Below are 16,915 nucleotides of genomic sequence, written 5' to 3'. Positions count from 1 at the left end.
AAAGCACTTTTTCTGCTCAGCGAAACCTCAGAGACTGCTGTGCTTGTCGCCAGCTATCCTGAATATGGCGATGGTGTGATTTTAATTCGTTCTAATAAAATGTTTGTTATAAGAACTGTATGTTCGGTAGAACAGACGGTTACTGTTATGCATTTCACACCTGCTGTGGAAAGTCCTTGAGTTCGGAAAAAAAACTTTTGCAACCAGGCGTTGTCTTGTCGTTGGCTGAGGCGATTTCAATGCTTAGTGACCATTTCATCTTTTTTGGCAACTTTTTTTTACCAGTCAAGACATTCTTATAACGCTCCGCCGGGAGGAATTTTGAGCTACACGAACCATTTGCCAAAGCGGGTTTAGGAAGTGTGCACTCGGCCCAAAGAAAACAACGGAATAGAAGCAGCCAGGAAAAATTGGTTCTTGCTTCAACAGTGTAGGTTACACGCTTTTATTGAAGACTAATGACAATAGTGTAGTCGATATGGCCTGCAACTATAACAGCTTTCAGCCTACATGTTTTGTAAAGCGGTGGTTGCCTAGAGCGCACGAAAAACAGGAATTCTGTGAGCCAAAACTTCCTTCCTAATACAACAGTGGTATGGCAGATGTCGACCTTTTGGATCAAGCCATCAACTGCTACTACATTGGCATCAGGGACAAAAAGTGGGAGAGGCTGTTGACACGAAAGCTCCACTTTGCAATTGTGAACGCCTGAGCAATCAACCAAATTGCTAGGTACGAGCCTGCTGACGATTTTTGTTTTGGCAAGAATGTTACTCGTCATTACCTACGCCGTGACATGCAGCAACCAAAGGTTCTCAGACAGTCTGGCTCAACCGTGTATGATGCTTCTCTGAAAAGGAGAAAGCTTCCTGCACAAATTAGGATATCTATGGTGCTAGTAGAGTCAGAAAAGATTCATGAGGACCTCTAAGAAGTATTATATCACCCTTTGTAAAAATCACGGACATTAAAGAAATTTACGCCACCAAGTAGGAGTGGAGCGCAGTAGCCACTTGTGCTATGGGGAAGACCCAGCGTACTATAAAAAGTACGCCTGTGTAACTTCAGAATGAATGAAGCAATCGTAACGAAATTTAAATAATCTGTTTTCCTTTATAAGAGAGCATTATGTGCTAAAAATGAAGAAAATCCCTCACTTAGATTTTTCTTGGGCCTTAATGGGTTAATGAGCAGCGTTTGGTCAACAGCAATCAATTCATACAGTCAAACAAAAGAAAATGAAAACACTTGATCAGTGCAGAACAGAAGTGGTCCGAAGAAGTGGTCCGAAAAATGAAATCACAGGATAAGTAAAATCAGTTATTCATCCTCAGTAAACATAGAGCGAAGCTTAGCAGCGGAGCAAATAAATAAATCAAAGTTAGCCCGCCATTAACCCATCATTAGCCCACCAATAAGTTTCCATTTGCCTCCTTTTGAAAAAAAAAATATGGCTAGTGTGCAAAGGGTAAAGAAAGTGGCAGCAGGCATGTACAAAGGCCCGGTAAAAACCTGTCACTCACTCTTGGTGGCCCGGGTGTTTTCGATGTAGGTGGCCAGGTTGGAGAGCCCCATGAAGGCCTTCCACTGGTTCTCGTCCCTGCCTACAACGATGAAGCGCCGCTGGCTGCCAGGAGCCATCGTTTCCGCATACTTCTCGGGGAACTGGAAGAGAGAAGCGGCAGGTGGAACCTCTGCAGTCACACATCAAACTAGTATACCGTATTTACTCGCATAATAGGGGCACTTTTTTTCCGGAAAATCCGGCTCAAAGTTCGGGGTGCACCAATTACGCGGGGTAAAATTTCCGTAAATTTTTCGACTCGCAAAATCAAACATACCGCATAAACGCACCCGTGAACGGGCCGCATCCTGTTTTCCCGAAGGAAATAATTTTAAAAAAAATCCCTGTAAGGGCCGCACCCAAACTTTCCACGATCCATGCGGGAATAGCCTTCGAAATGCATGCGCCATGGCCTCCGCGATCAGCTCAGGCTGCGAGCAACGCGTGCTTGGTCGCGGAGGAGCGGAGGCGCGCGTGTGATCAAGGCGGCCGTGCACGCGCACAGGAGCTTCCAGGTGCCGCCCACGAATGGCGCCCAAGGTCAAGCTTATCATCATCATCAACTTTTTCGTCCACCACGAGCTTTCGTTATCCTTATCGACATCAGCATCACCAGCTCCAGTTTTTTTATGGCTGTCAAAAGGTCGGTTTCTGTCGTAGCGTGTTCATCGCAGATGTGGCTTTCTTGCGCTGCCGCCGAGCGTTGCTATCATAGCACGACGGACAAGCGCCCTAATAGCTACACGGCTGGTAGTTAGATCTCGAACACGGCAAGCGTGCGGTAGGCCGGAAATTTGATGTGGATTAGAAGTGCGGCAGTTGCGACTGCGGCGTGCCTAAATTTTCGTATGCGACTCCTATCGCCGCGGTTTTCGGGGTCCTAAGTCGGGAAGGTTTCCGGCTGATGAAGCTTTCCAAACAGACGTTTAAAGTGAGCATCCCTGAAATCTGTGTGCGGCTGTTCCACGCGATGTCGTTGTACGTGCTGTGGGTCCGCAGCATCTGCGACGGCGGCAGCACTAGTGAGGACTAGTAGTGTGTTCAGCAAAAACTATGTTAAAATAATGATTGTGGGGGTGGGGAGGCGTCGGCTTGCAATCGTGTAAATACAGTACTGATCACAGTGCCAAGTTCGGGGTGCGCCTATTATGCGCGGAAATAAAAAAATCAGATTTTTCGCGACCGAATTGGGGGTGCGCCTATTATGCGAGTGCGCCTATTATGCGAGTAAATACGGTATACACCCTGCCATTGCACTTTTTACAGTGTCCGCAGCTGTAGGCAGAACATCGCCCCCGCAGCCACCCCCCCCCCCCCCACCATACCCCTCTAGCATATACGGTTAATGCTGAAACTCCTGTCACATCAAGTGAATGCCCCCTCGGACATATTCTTGCCTCAGAGACAAAAAGGTATTGCCATCTCTCCACATGAAAAAGAAAAGATGAAGAAGGGCTCACTAATTAAACGAATGAAAGATGCTGAGAGACAAATGGACCAGAATTCTGGTGCGCGCATTTCGCATACCACATCGTTTATATGGGAGGTCCATCAGGGTAGCATAAAACATATATCAGCGCAGTAGGGGAATTAATGATATATTATTTCACTTCCAAAATTGAATTTAATGATAACTGAGTAATTAATTTATGTCCCATCATGCCATGCAGGGCCCTGCTGCCCCCTGTTCATGATGAAAGACCGTCCTCCGGTCAGACAACGTGAACAGAAGTTGGGAGGGGGGGGGGGGGGGGGGTAAAGTGAGCCATCTTCAGTGATGAGGCAACCAAGCCGAGGAATCTACCAAGTCTCTAAAACAGCCCTTGCACACTGTTGCACAGGAATTTCAGAAGCTATTCAATTTCAGTTCAGATGCCTTGCAATTTGATTCTTCTCATCATAATCGCTATACTCCCTGCCATGCTAAATAAATAACTTTTCCGGATAACTAGCGCTGTTATCGGGGAGACCACATGCAAACAGTGCTTTCATCAAGCACAGCCACTTGAGAAACACTCGGAACTGGTGAGTTCGCTCAAAGGCTCGACGACTGCTTTGCTTTCAGCATTCAAAGCTCCACACGGGCAAAGTTTCATTATTTCCGAGGTGCCTTGTCCTTGCATCAGTAATTACTTACCTCTTAGCAACAAACATTAATTACAAAAGGATTTGCCACGAAGCCAAGAAATTCAAAACCTCCAAACAAATCCGAGCCAGTAAAGTGATATGGTAGTCTCAAACTGAATGCAAGGCACATTGTTACTTCGTAAACCTCCATTTTATCAATATAAAACACAATGCAACCACTCAGGGCTACTGAATTAATTGGAAAGTACAAATCTTAAGTACGCACTCAAAATTTTAGCACAAAGGCATGAAGAACCATTCAAAGAAGGTGAATGCATGCACTGCACTTACACTAAACTGGAGCACCAAAACCAAACTGGTGCATTAACACCAAACTGGTGCACCTACACCGAACGGGTGCACTAACACCACACTGATGCACTAACACCACACTGGTGCACCTAAACCAAACTGGTGCACCTACACCAAACTCGTGTAAACTTGCACCCAGTGCAATCGCAGCACCTGCAGTGCAGGTCCACTCACCATGGCTTGCTTGACGAGTGGGATGAAGTGAACAAACTCCGTGGGCCGGCCGGGGCGCCCTTCCTCGGCAAACATGGCGAGCGAAAATTCGGGCGGCAGGCTCTTGAGGCCGTTCTGGAATTCCTTCAGGACCAGGGGGACGGCCCGGCGGGCCTTGACAGCACAGCGGTACACCACCAGGCTGGGAACCCCTGATCCACATGAACAGGCGGAGGAGAAAAAAAAAAATGGCCGACAGTTTAGCATTGCTAAGCACAAAAAAAGTAGAAAAGAAAAATTTGGAGGACGCTTAACTTCCCCTTTAGGAGTGGAATGCGACAGCATGTTGCAGACCTGCCAGGGAGACCACTGAACTATTTCCCCCATTCCGCGCAACACCTTGCCCATTGGACAAATGAAAAACTGGTTTTTTGAAGAAAGGAAATTAGCAGTAACAGTGTCACTTATTGTGAACCCCACATGATAGATTTTGATGATAGCTTCCTTTTCAAAAATGTTTTATTTACCACTGAACAAAAAGCAACCCACTAAATCTGCTGCATGCTTAGATTAGTTTTAGCATATCACACATAGCGCGATCACAGAGGAGTGCGACAGAAGCGATTTCATCGCGGAGTGGGGTGAGGGGTAAATGGACGCCTGGTGCTGACAATGTGATGACTGCCATTCCTTCAAGTAGTAGTTTAGTAATTTATGGGGATTTAATGCCCCAAAGCGACTCAGGCTATGAGAAACACTGTAGTGGAGGACTCCGAAAATTTCAACCACCTGACGTTCTTTAACGTGCACTGACATCACACAGTACACGGGCCTCTAGCATTTCGCCTCCATCGAAATGCAACCACCGCGGCCGGGATCGAACCCGCGTCCTTGGGGTCAGCAGCAGAGCATCACAACCACTGAGTCACCGGCACAATCATTCAAAATGTGGCAGCGCAATCAGTTGGGCCGCTTTTTCACTTTTGATCTCCACTGGCTTTGGACTGCTGTCCTTGTGATGGCATTGTTATGCTTTGCAAATTTGTTGCTTTGAGTTCACGTGCCCCGCGACGCCATCCCGCGGGAAACTACAAAACAAAATGCAGTGGCGGGAAGAAGTACACGGGGCAGGGTATTAATCGACTTATACTCCGAGTCAACTTTCTTTTTGGCCAGCAAGGGCTACGAGCTGGATGGCTGAGATTTAAACGGCAATCTAAGGTAAGCGCAAAGTTCGGCCAGTAAAGATGGCGTGTTCCCACAAAAAAATTTTTTGCCTGGGTCTTTTTTTTTCTCTGTGGTTGGTTAATTTGAAAACCCAGTTAATTTCAATATTTTGCATGGTCCCGATGACTGCGAATTAATGAGGTTTTGCTGTGCTTTACAAAAGAGGCGAAGAAATGAAACATCAAACTATTACAACATTGTGGAATCTGATGCAGCAGGCCTTACTCTATGCGTGAATAAAAAATAAAGGGGATGGCTTGCATCACGACATGGTTTTCTGCCGGTGGCTTGGCTTGAAAACACTCACACTACGAAAACCGTATAACTTGCCGATTTGAACGCCGCCTTCCAGGAAGTCATGAACAGCATGCTGGAATGTGGCATTGAGTCTCTCCCCAACCCTCGTCACGGGCCAGTTCTCAACACCAGGTAAGTCGGCTTCCATGGACCGCACCGGAGTTTTGGCGGCGGCGGCGGCCGGCAAAGATGGCGGCACGTCAGTGAACAGGGCATCAGAGAACTGGAAAGAGAGAAAGGCCTCGTATTAACAGGGCTGGGAAGAGGCATCTTCTGACAACACACATGAAGCTAGCACTTTCTATGCATCTCACTGGCACTTATAGTGGATACAAATGAACAGGTGTTGAACTCACGGCCACAAAAACGCACTCCCGACCTCCAGCTGCCATCAAATTCATATCAGAGAGAGAATGAACAAGAAAAGTGATAAAGTAAGCACAGTTCAAACAGAAACATCCCACAGGCACTGAATGGACAGACATGCGCTTGGCAAACATCATCATCATCATCATCAGCCTTACTACGCCCAGGGCAAAGGTCTCTCCCGCATCTCTCTAATTAACCCTGTCCTTTGCCAGTTGCGGCCACCGTATTCCCGCAAACTTCTTAATCTCATCCACCCACCTAACTTTCTGCCGCCCCCTGCTACGCTTGCCTTCTCTTGGAATCCACTCCGTTACCCTTAAGGACCAGCGGTTACCTTGCCTGCGCATTACATGCCCTGCCCAAGCCCACTTCTTCCTCTTGATTTCAACTAGGATGTCATTAATGCATGTTCCCTCACCCACTTCACCTGCTTCTGATCTCTTAACGTTACACCTATCATCTTTCTTTCCACGCGACAGAAAACGGATGTTGGCAGGAACTGTGACTGACATCAAATTATTTCTGCTATGCCGCCTGTACCACCTCAACCAATCAGCATGCAAAATAAAGCGAAGTGCCCCAGAGCTGAGTGTAACCACTAGAGAATACGGCCTCTACTCTGCAGAATGCACTCACATTAAACTCTGTTGGGTTCTCCTTGGGTGATTTCACTTTCTCGGAGACATCGGGAACCGAGGAGGACATCTCCTTGCCGCGGGAGCCAAACATGCCGAACAGGAACGACTTGTCACGTGCCTGCTCAGCAAGCACACGACCTGTCCTGCGCACTGCGAAAGAGACAGCAATAAAAAAAACAGTCTCAAGCACAAGAGCAATGCAAGAAGCAGTGGGGAAAGACAGTTCAGCATATACATGAGCTACCTTTCTTCTTTCCGTTTTGCGAGGGCTCTCTCTTGTGCAGTCATGAACGCAAATCAATTGCTCAAATCAATTGCTCAAATCAAATTTATTCTTTCAGCATTAGTACAATGTTGACGGCTTTCCTGACAAAGAGCTGCGAACACAGCTTGACAAGGTCAGGGAGCCAATTTGGCAGCAGCGACTTAACATACACAGTACAATGGTTCAAATACAAGCGAATATTGCAATAGTCCATGCAATGACCTTATAATCCTATAATATCCTATAATCCCAATACCTGTAACCTCCTACATGGCCCACATGCTACCTGTGTCACTTTTATTTCTCCTGTTTCCACTGCTGCTTGAAATATCTCAACATGTTGAAATCACTGCACGTCAATGCTGATTTAACAGCAGCCACATTTTAAGTATGTAAGGCATTAAAAAATAAACTAGTGAATCACAACAGTTGTTAAAGTTTGCAGTACCAACAAACTACGCTTGCCTGCTAGGTGCCATTTGAAGCTTCCAACAGGCCAAGAGCACAGTAACAAAGGCACAAGCAGAAAAAGGTCATAACTGTAATGCCTTGCTGATAACGGTGTTTACCCCTCATGCATAACCTATACAGGGTGACTTTTTTTTTTAACCTTTACAGATTTTTATTTCAAAAACTGTGTGAGATACGTTGGTGTAGCCTGTTTGAGCTAGAATGTACAGCAAGGCGGATACTATGTACACCATATGAATCAATGATTGGATGGTTAACTGGCTTAAATTAATGAATAATTTTTTTTATTTTTGCTTTTAAGGGGCAAGGTTGTAATGCGAAATTGATGTCTGTCAACACTGAAGGCAAGCTGTGTTTCTAAATTTTATTAATTGGTAATGTAGTTCAAAACACTGAATGGCAAAAATACGCATTTGAAAACTCTATGAATTGGCTCTCCTGCCTTGCATATTTATAAAATGGCATCTGACACACTTTTCACGCATCATATACAGGAGCAGTTGGTATTGTTACGTGACGGCAAGCGATGAAGAAAGGACTGCATGACCGATGGCGATGATATGATTTAATGTCTGCGAGCCTAGCACGAGCGCTCCTGCCCATGCCACTGCCCGCTTCGCCGTCTTCTAGTCCGTCACAGTATATTTGTTTGATGTAGAGGGTGACTTGATTTCGGCAATCATACCCCACACACTGCGACGTCAATCCATAATTCGGTAATGATGGAAAGCCAACTCAACAAGCTTTCACATGCATATTTTTGATGTTCAATATTTCGAATGACATTGCACATTAAGAAAATTTAAAAACAGGGATGACCTTCGATGTTAATGGCCCTCAATTTCGAAATATAACCTTGCCCCCTAAAATTAAAAAATTCATTAGTTCTTTTAAAGACAATTGAACATCATCTCACTGATCCAATAATGTGTACCTTGTAGCAAAATCCAGCTCAACAGACCTCACTGACACATCTCATAGTTTTTCAAATAAAAATTTGTAACAGTTAAAAAAAATTGGCTGACGATTGTGCTTCTCGGTAATACGAATTTTGAGAGCATCTGCTGTGGTATTTGAACCGTAAGTGACCATACATACGGAACAACTTTGAGCTGTGTGCACTGTAATGGATCACATGGGGTGTGTGGGCAGGGTGTATGCGTCGACTTATATTGGAGTCATCTTTTAGTACAAAAGCCCCACTCCAGACGTGCCAACCCTGAGCTGCAAAAACCCTGTCATCTTGTCTTGTCTTGTGATCTGAACTACCCCTGCCCCGAGCTTACCTGAGTTAGCTCGGATAGGCTTGGTAAGTTCAGAGGAGCGTTGTGCCTGCCACCTGCCAATGAGGGGCAGGTGGCAGGCAGCAGTTAAATTAATGACTGGTCACAAGAGGTTGCCCGGGAAGAGCAACGTGGGTCGCACAATCCCTTTTGTTGACTGTGATAGAAACAGTCAGCGCAGTGGCTCATCGCTTAACCGCTGCACCATTGTGCTGGTAGTGGTATATGAGGACTGACTGCCATCTATGGATGTTAATTGGTAAAAAATGAGCGCCAAACTATGCAAACCACAAGAAAGAATGAAGACAAGACAGAGGTGCCCGTGTCTCGTCTTCATTCTTTCCTGTCGCTTGCATGGTTTCACGCTGTTTTTTTCCCAATTCAAGTACATACCAACTAGCCCACAAAGAGGTGTTAATGCAGTATGAATGTTAAGTACAGAATGACCAATTCTGCATGTATGGGCATTAACCCACTAAAGTTATTGCATCATACCCTTAACGGGGAGCTTAAGCGTCCCCTCCAATTGAAGACTGAACCCGTGCTTTCGCATTTCTACTCGGGTTAACTACGTTGAACCCCTAAAACTCTTCTAAGTCAGTAGAGTGTCAAATACAGCAGATTGCTCCAGGTGGGAGAAAAGAAAGAAAGGCAGGAAGAGGAAGGCGGCAACAAGCAAGTACCCTTGACCGGCGTGGGTGGCTCGCTGAAGCAGGCGGGCTCCCCTTCCTGCTGTGCCTCGCGGAAGACGGGGCAGGTGAGCAGGCGGTACTCCATGAGCACGTCCCAGTAGGCGTGCTGCACAGTGCTCTGCAGCCTCCGCACCAGGTGCTCCTGGTAGTCCTTGCCAACGCACCACACCTGGAAGCGGATCATCGCCATCGGACCTGCACAAGCGGGGAGGGGGGAGGTTTATTAGACACCTTTAGAATACCGTGTTACTGTTACCGGTACAGGAGTACCGGGAGCCTCGTGCAGCCAATGAGCATGTGCAAATTGCCTTGATGGCGCTGCGCCACATACCCGGCAGCTGTGCTCGCGCCTGCAGCATTGGGACCAATCAGCGCGTGCATGCTCACCGCCGGTGAACGGGCTCCCGGTACTCCGATAACAGTGGCGGTAACACGGTACACGGTATGCTAAAGGTGTCTATTATCTAAAGACATTGAACATCTTCGTCGAGACATGTACAAGGCTGAACAAAGATCAATGCAAAGTGATCAACGAAACCAAACAAAACCAGCGGAGGCAACATCAACAAGGGCGAAGCCAGCAGACCCGGAAAGATTCTCTCACCAGGTGTCCCATCAGCACTGGCTTCGTTGACCTCCTCGCGGGACAGGAATGACACTTCCTGGTACTCGGTGGGCGCTTCAGTGCAGCTGAATGCTCCCGCCTTGGGCAGTGGGCAGCTGAGGAACTGCACCGGCCGCCCCTGAGCGTCCACCATGGACAGGATGATGCAGGCAATCCCTGGGTGACAGAGACAGCGGGAAGAGGTGGACCACAAAGAGGCCATGGGTTAGCATGCTGGCACAAGGGCGAAAACAGCGATCACACTCCCATGCACCACCCTCGACATGTTTTTGCCAACCACAGAAGCAGCCGTCATGATGCGCTTGTCAGCGCCAGCCTCGTGCACTCCGCACAAACATGTGCCACGTCTCTTTCGAGATGGCCACCCTCTTTCTTTCCCTGCTCATCCTTATTCTACAGTTGGACATACCGTACAAATGCGTGTAAGGGCCGCACCTCGTTCTCCCGAAGGAAATGTTTAAAAAGAAAAATCCGTGTAAGGGCCGCACCCGAACTTTCCACGGCCCAGGTGGAAATACCCTTCTAAATGCACGTGCCATGGCCTCCGCAATCAGCTCCAGCTGCGAGCAACAGTGGGCTTGATCACAGAGGCCACGCACGCGCACAGGGGCTTCCAAGCACCATCCATAGATGGTGCCTGAGGTCGCAGTTATCATCATTGTCAACTTTTTCCTCTGCCGCGACTTCCTGCTATTCACATCGGCAACGGTATCGCCAGCTCCAGCCTTTTGTTATTTTTGTGGCGTATTAGCATGCTCGCCGTAGTCACCGTAGTTGTGGCTTTCGCGTGCTGCCGCCGAGCATTGCAGTTTTAGCACGATGGGCAAGCACCTTAATAGCTACATGGCTGGGAGTTAGCTCTCGAACACGGCAAGCGTGCAGCAGGCAGGAAATTCGACGTTGTTGAGGAGTGCGTCCGATGATGGTGCAACCAAAAGGATGCATTGAGAAACACAAGCTGTAAAAACTGTGCTTTCCGAGGCAAGCCGTGCGAGTTTCCCAAACTAGAAGAAATGCTGCTCTGCTATGTGATGGAAGTGCGGAACAACGGCTTTGCGTTGACAGCGGACATGCTGCGCGGCTTCTTTTGGGATGAGCGTGCACAACAGCACAGCACCATCTCAGAGTCGAAATACTCCGCGAGTGACAACTTAACGCCGAATAAATGCCACTCATTTCCTGATTGGTGTGTTTTTACTTTAAAAAATTTTTTTACGCACACCGCGTGTATGGGCCGCAACTCGAAAATTGGCCCTCGAATCTGGAAAAAAAAGTGCGGCCTTTACACGCGTTTATATGGTAAGTCTGCCGTGAGGCTCTGCCCATGACACTGCTCTTGTGCAACAAGAAAGCTGCTCGCTGTTAAAGCTTTTCTTGTTACCTAAAACAGGAAGGTAGTCATAAAAAGAAACTATAGACGCAACAATTTTGATGTCTCCGACTTGTCCAGCAAGTTGAACATTAAAATGTTGATTTCTGTGCTTAATACGAAGTGGCTGGAGTGATTGGAGGGAAGGGACTGCACCAACGAGATAACTGCGCCACGGGTGAGCGAGTTGTTGTTTTCTCCTCCTCGTTTTGTCATGGAACTGATGCCTGTATAAGCCAGTTCAGAGCAGCAATAAACGACGCTGTTAGTAGAACAGCGCCTGTGTTTGCATCCATCCTCCTTTTGTGCCTGTCCGTTACTGCGCTGCTGTCCTCAGTATTAAGGCGAAAGCCTTTAATGGCTCATACTGTCATCCGTTAGCAGAGGGTGTCACACACGTTTAACTCGAGAACTAAAAAAGAACAATGACTGCTTCAGACAGAGGAAGAAAAAATTAACCTAGAAGCCAAGTTTGATGCCTGTAGGTTAATTAGTTACTTAATTACAGGCAAAAATGGAAAATTGCACCAAAATGGCGCGGATGTTGATATAGCCATGGGAACGGTGCGACGTCGCGTCCACCGGAAGTCATCACGGCATAGTGAAAATTGTCACAGAAGGGCCGGAAAAACGTCAGATCTGTGTCAAATTAGATGAACAAAAATGTGTAATTAAGCCTAATTAACACTTAAGGTCCCCGAAAGATGTACAATCTGGGTATTGGTATAGCCCCGTGAACGGTGTGGCGTCACATCCACCGGAAGTCGTCACGGCATAGTGTCCTCGGCTTTCGCCTCTCAACACTTTAGTTGGTAAAGTGTCTTCGCAAATTTTGATTCCTTTACTGTTGTGATTGGTCAAAGGAGTAACACAATGCGGACACTTAGGAGGGACATCAAGGACATACAGAAGTTGGCCTGTATCGATAAAGGTTACCACATTCTAATCACAAAAAGATGACTCTCACCGAAAATGGAGCTTTGATAAGCTAGAAAAAAGCAAGAATACCAAATACAGGTGTCGCCACTATCGGCTGATTTCACAAGTAAACTGTGCAGTGTCTTCTACATTGGTTTTTGGGAATGGATACTGGTGGCTACGCAATGCCGCCTTTTACTTCATAACGGTGGCAACCCGTTCTTGTCGTCAAGGATGTGATGGGTTTGGTTAGACTGCCAGGAAAATTTTTAAATTCAATTTTCTCGCTATAATGTGGCTTCTGCTGCCAGAAATTAACATGGACATGCCTGGAAAGAGCTGAAGAATCAATTTCTACTCAGAGAAATTTCTTCCTTATTATCCTTTTAAGAAGTTGATGCTCAGGTGTCAGCTCGTGCATTAACTTTCCTATGCTTACTATGCTTTCAGCTTTAATTCCTAAGCAAGACCACTTTCCAGAACAGCCAGACCAAAGCAGCTCGTGAGTCATGTTAGCAGAAATCTACCGTCATGGCTCGGTAACCATTAGCCAGCAAAATAGCCCCTTTCTATTAAAGCTTGCTGTTTAGCTAGATCTTTGTTGTTTAGCGCCGTGCATTTCACCATGGACAATATCCTAGCTTATTTTATTCATGAATACTGCAAGCGCCATACGGCGATTTTATATTGGTGGCACAAAGGCCACTGTTCAAACAAGAGCAACCACAACAAATGCTGGGCCCAGGCAAGGATGAAAAAGAATGTGAAGCAGAATGTATTACAACAACAGAAGCTCACTGCATGTCACTCATTACCAGCTCATAACAGAATGGTGTTTAGACAACTGCCTGATTAGCACAACCATGTTGAGAACCATCACTGTGGGAAAGATGACATACTGCATTGTGATAACAGATAGAGGGAGCTGGTGAGAGTTGAGGAGCACCACATACCGTTGCTGGGAGTGCCCATGGCCTTGAAACGGTTGAAGAGGAACACGTCTTCATCCTTGTGGCACAGAGCGTGCGCTGGGTGTTCCACGTAGGGCTACAGACAGAAGTGCCCAAAACTCAGCATTGCATGAACTCAGCAATCAAAGGGTTAAAATGACCACAATCAACATCAGTACCAACTCTTGGGGCATCCGCATTGCCTCTTGCTGGTACCCTACTTAGTATTCATCGGTGAATTCTTGTGCGCAAGACAGGCAGCTTTCCTGTCTTTCACACCTTTGTATATTCATATGACATACAAATGCCTACTCCAGAAGAGGGCCATCAAGGCTAGGTGAGCAAGCATTCAAGATAGCCTCATGTCCAAGCATCATCATCAGCATGACAATGCCCACTGCAGGGCAAAGGCCTCTCCCATGTCTCTCCAGCTAACCCTGTCCTTTGCCAGCTGCGGCCACCGCACCCCTGCAAACTCCTTAATCTTCCAGGGGTAACAAAAAGTCAGAGCACATCACATGCTTTATGAGAAGAAATTCTGATCACACTAAGAATTAACCTGATCTCTAGTTCTGCACCTAAACCTGACAGAGAAGAGTTACCAACTCAGCAGAAAACAGTATTCTTCCTACTCATGCTTAACTAATGAGTACTCGTTGATCCATCACCATCATCATCATCAGCCTGACTGCGCCCACTGCAGGGCAAAGGCCTCTCCCATGTCACTCCAATTAACCCTGTCCTTTGCCAGTTGCGGCCACCGTATCCCTGCGAACTTCTTGGTCTCATCCGCCCACCTAACTTTCTGCCGCCCCCTGCTACGCTTGCCTTCTCTTGGAATCCACTCCGTTACCCTTAAGGACCAGCGGTTATCTTGCCTTCGCATTACATGCCCTGCCCAAGACCACTTCTTCCTCTTGATCTCGACTAGGATGTCATTAACCCGCGTTTGTTCCCTCACCGACTCTGCCCTCTTCCGATCGCTTAACGTTACACCTATCATTTTTCACTCCATAGCTTGCTGCGTTGTCCAGGCAAACATTTTTAGAGACTCACCTTCACAAAATGTATGGAGTGAACAACTACCTTTACGAAACCTTCAGGAGAGAGCTGCTAGCTACATGCTTGGTGCTACATTGACTAATGAACCTAGAATTACCCCGTCCCTGAAAACAACACTGCTCTCTCTGGTTTTGCAGGCGAACTGCATTAGTTTCCTCGTGGATACGAAATAAGTGAAACCAGCGGCGGAGTTCCGCAGTCAAAAAAAGAAGTGTCCGCCTTCTTCAGAAGTAGTGCCTCTTCCCCGGCCTCACCTTGAAGTGGTTCTCTGGCTTGGGATCCGTGTACTTGGGTGTGGGCAGGAAAGTGTGCAGGTCCTGACGCAGGTACTCCAGCAGGGCCTGCAGGTAGGGCAGCAGCTGTGCCTGCACTGTGCAGTACAACTGCGTCGTGGGCTCCCTCTGGGGCTTCTGGATGAACTGCACAGGAAAAAAAAATGAGGGTAAAGCAACACAGTGCGGAATCACCATGGTCGTTATTGTCATCTTGAAAGAGCTCAAAAAGGTCTTTTTGTAGCTGTTTCCTTACACATTCGGATATACAGCGAAATGATGAGTTCCTATAGCACTCCGAGTATTAAATGTTCTCTTCATTTAGGTCTTTAGGTCTTCATAGGTCTTCTTTTTTTTTTTTCTTCTAACTTGTCTTGGTCAAAACACATTTAACATAATCAGTAATAATGCAATGCGAGGGCTCAAATACCTGAAGCATACACTTTGTGTTGCCCCCCCAAGACACTAAATTGGTAACTTACAAAATTATAATTCGTCCACTTTTGGAGTATGGGTCGATAATCTGGAATCCTCATAAATAGACCGATTACAGTAAGCTGGAATCCGTCCAAAGGAAAACAGTACAGTTTATCTGCCAATGGTATGACAAAGTTTTGAGCATCATCCGCTCTTCCTACCACAGGCCTTTCCCTCCTTTGTACTCGCCGCGACAATGAGTGCTTAAATTAATTTCACGGTACTATTCATTCGTACCGCTTTGCTTCATTGCCCGAGTATTGGCAATTTTCAAAACCTTCATTTACAAGGAGCTACCGCCCATTGAATGTATCACCTATTCATACGCGCACAGTGTTCAAATTTAATTTTTCTCCATGTGTTATCGAACGATGGAATTCTTTACCCGGTGATGTATGCCCCCAGGAATCAAACTTATTTTTCAATATCGTTACAAATCTATACTTAGCCTGATGAATTATTGCTCTGTACTTTAATGCTGTTGACTTCTGAATATGTTGTCCCTCTGTTTTCTTTCTTCTTCCTCCCACTCCTGCAGTAGCCCCATCGGGGCTGCAGTATATGTAAATAAATAAAATAAATAAATAAATAAGGGGTTGCACATTGGCGTACATGGAAGGTCTGCGTTAGCTAAAACAAAAGCCCTGCGCCTCCTGCCTACATACCTGGACGTCGTCAATAGTAAGGTTGCACGCGGGATTGCGTGCCAAGGTGGTCGTGAGGACTTCTAGGACTGCATCGTCAAGGCGATTCTGCATGACTGAGACCAGCTCCTCTTTGATGGCAAAGCCTGCGCCAAGAGGTGAAAAACGCATACACTTTGTTCTAAAAAAACAAACGAAAAAATACGCTGATTTGTCATTTCTAGCATACATCTATAAATGGCTGGTAATTCCCAAGCAGCCGACATAAGTGGAGGAGGTGGTATTGATGAAAAAGAGCTGCTTTTGTGTCAAGCAAGTCAAAGCAAGTACAGTGGAGTCTCGTTAATTTAAATTTGTTTAATTAGAGCAGCTAGTTTGTTCAAAGCGATGCATCAGACCCCTCAGCATCTAGGTTTATAGGTTTTTAGGATTTAACGTCCCAAAGCGACTAAGCACTGACATCACACAGTACACGAGCCTCTAGAATTTCACCTCCATCGAAGTTCAGCTGCCGCGGCTGGGATCGAACCCACGTCATTCGAGTCGGCAGCCAAGCACCGTAATCACTGAGCCACCGCAGCAGCGGTCCTTATTAGGTTTGTGAGAATAGTGGTTTTTTGGTCTGGGGTGAAACATAAATTTCTTCGAATATTTTTGGCAAGCCATACTGGAAGGCTCCAGATAATTTCGACCACCTGGGGTTTTTTAATGTGCACTGACATCACGCAGTACACGAGCCTCTATAATTTCACCTCCATCGAAGTTCAGCTGCCGCGGCTGGGATCGAACCCACGTCATTCGAGTCGGCAGCCAAGCACCGTAACCACTGAGCCACTGTGGCGGCGGTCATTATTAGGTTTGTGAGTATAGTGGTTCCTTGGCCTGAGGTGAAGCATAAATTTCTTCGAACAGTTTTGGAGCAAACATTTCCAACATTTTTGGCACACCAAAGAGGTTGAATGGCCCAATGGGCATTTTCAAAACCATCTATTATTCCAACATACAGGGCCATTATGTGAAAAAAAAAAGAAAAAGAAAAAGGCCCTGAAGCTTTGTTGCAGTCAGTGAAGCTATGTCAATCTTTTGCAAAAACGGCCATTCAAAAATTGCAGGAGTTGACCTGCATGTGAAGCCAACCTACTTATGAGGTTCAAGTAAGTTAGGCCCAGCCATGGGTATTAACACTTTGTGCTGGTGCTC

At 46.5% G+C, this 16,915-nt stretch overlaps 1 protein-coding gene across 3 annotated transcripts in view; it reads right to left on the bottom strand.

Annotated features, from left to right (window-relative positions):
• Window positions 1-16,915, bottom strand: part of LOC149366489 (KICSTOR complex protein SZT2-like) — a 197,033-nt gene that overhangs the window by 33,468 nt on the left and 146,650 nt on the right. For all 3 annotated transcript variants that reach the window (XM_089551003.1, XM_089551010.1, XM_089550996.1), the window contains 9 exons: window positions 15,737-15,861; window positions 14,577-14,741; window positions 13,264-13,357; window positions 10,003-10,179; window positions 9,390-9,593; window positions 6,686-6,837; window positions 5,714-5,903; window positions 4,178-4,368; window positions 1,524-1,665 (listed from right to left, as the gene is read on the bottom strand). In XM_089551003.1, the coding sequence (XP_089407129.1) occupies window positions 1,524-1,665; window positions 4,178-4,368; window positions 5,714-5,903; window positions 6,686-6,837; window positions 9,390-9,593; window positions 10,003-10,179; window positions 13,264-13,357; window positions 14,577-14,741; window positions 15,737-15,861 (1,440 nt within the window). The remainder of the gene's footprint in view (window positions 1-1,523; window positions 1,666-4,177; window positions 4,369-5,713; window positions 5,904-6,685; window positions 6,838-9,389; window positions 9,594-10,002; window positions 10,180-13,263; window positions 13,358-14,576; window positions 14,742-15,736; window positions 15,862-16,915) is intronic.

The sequence above is a fragment of the Amblyomma mixtum genome, chromosome 1 (assembly GCF_055824585.1).
Source record: "Amblyomma mixtum isolate Tamu chromosome 1, ASM5582458v1, whole genome shotgun sequence".
Taxonomy (NCBI): Eukaryota; Metazoa; Arthropoda; class Arachnida; order Ixodida; family Ixodidae; genus Amblyomma; species Amblyomma mixtum.
Note: the sequence above shows the minus strand (reverse complement) of the source record. Positions and strands in the feature narration are given on the sequence as shown.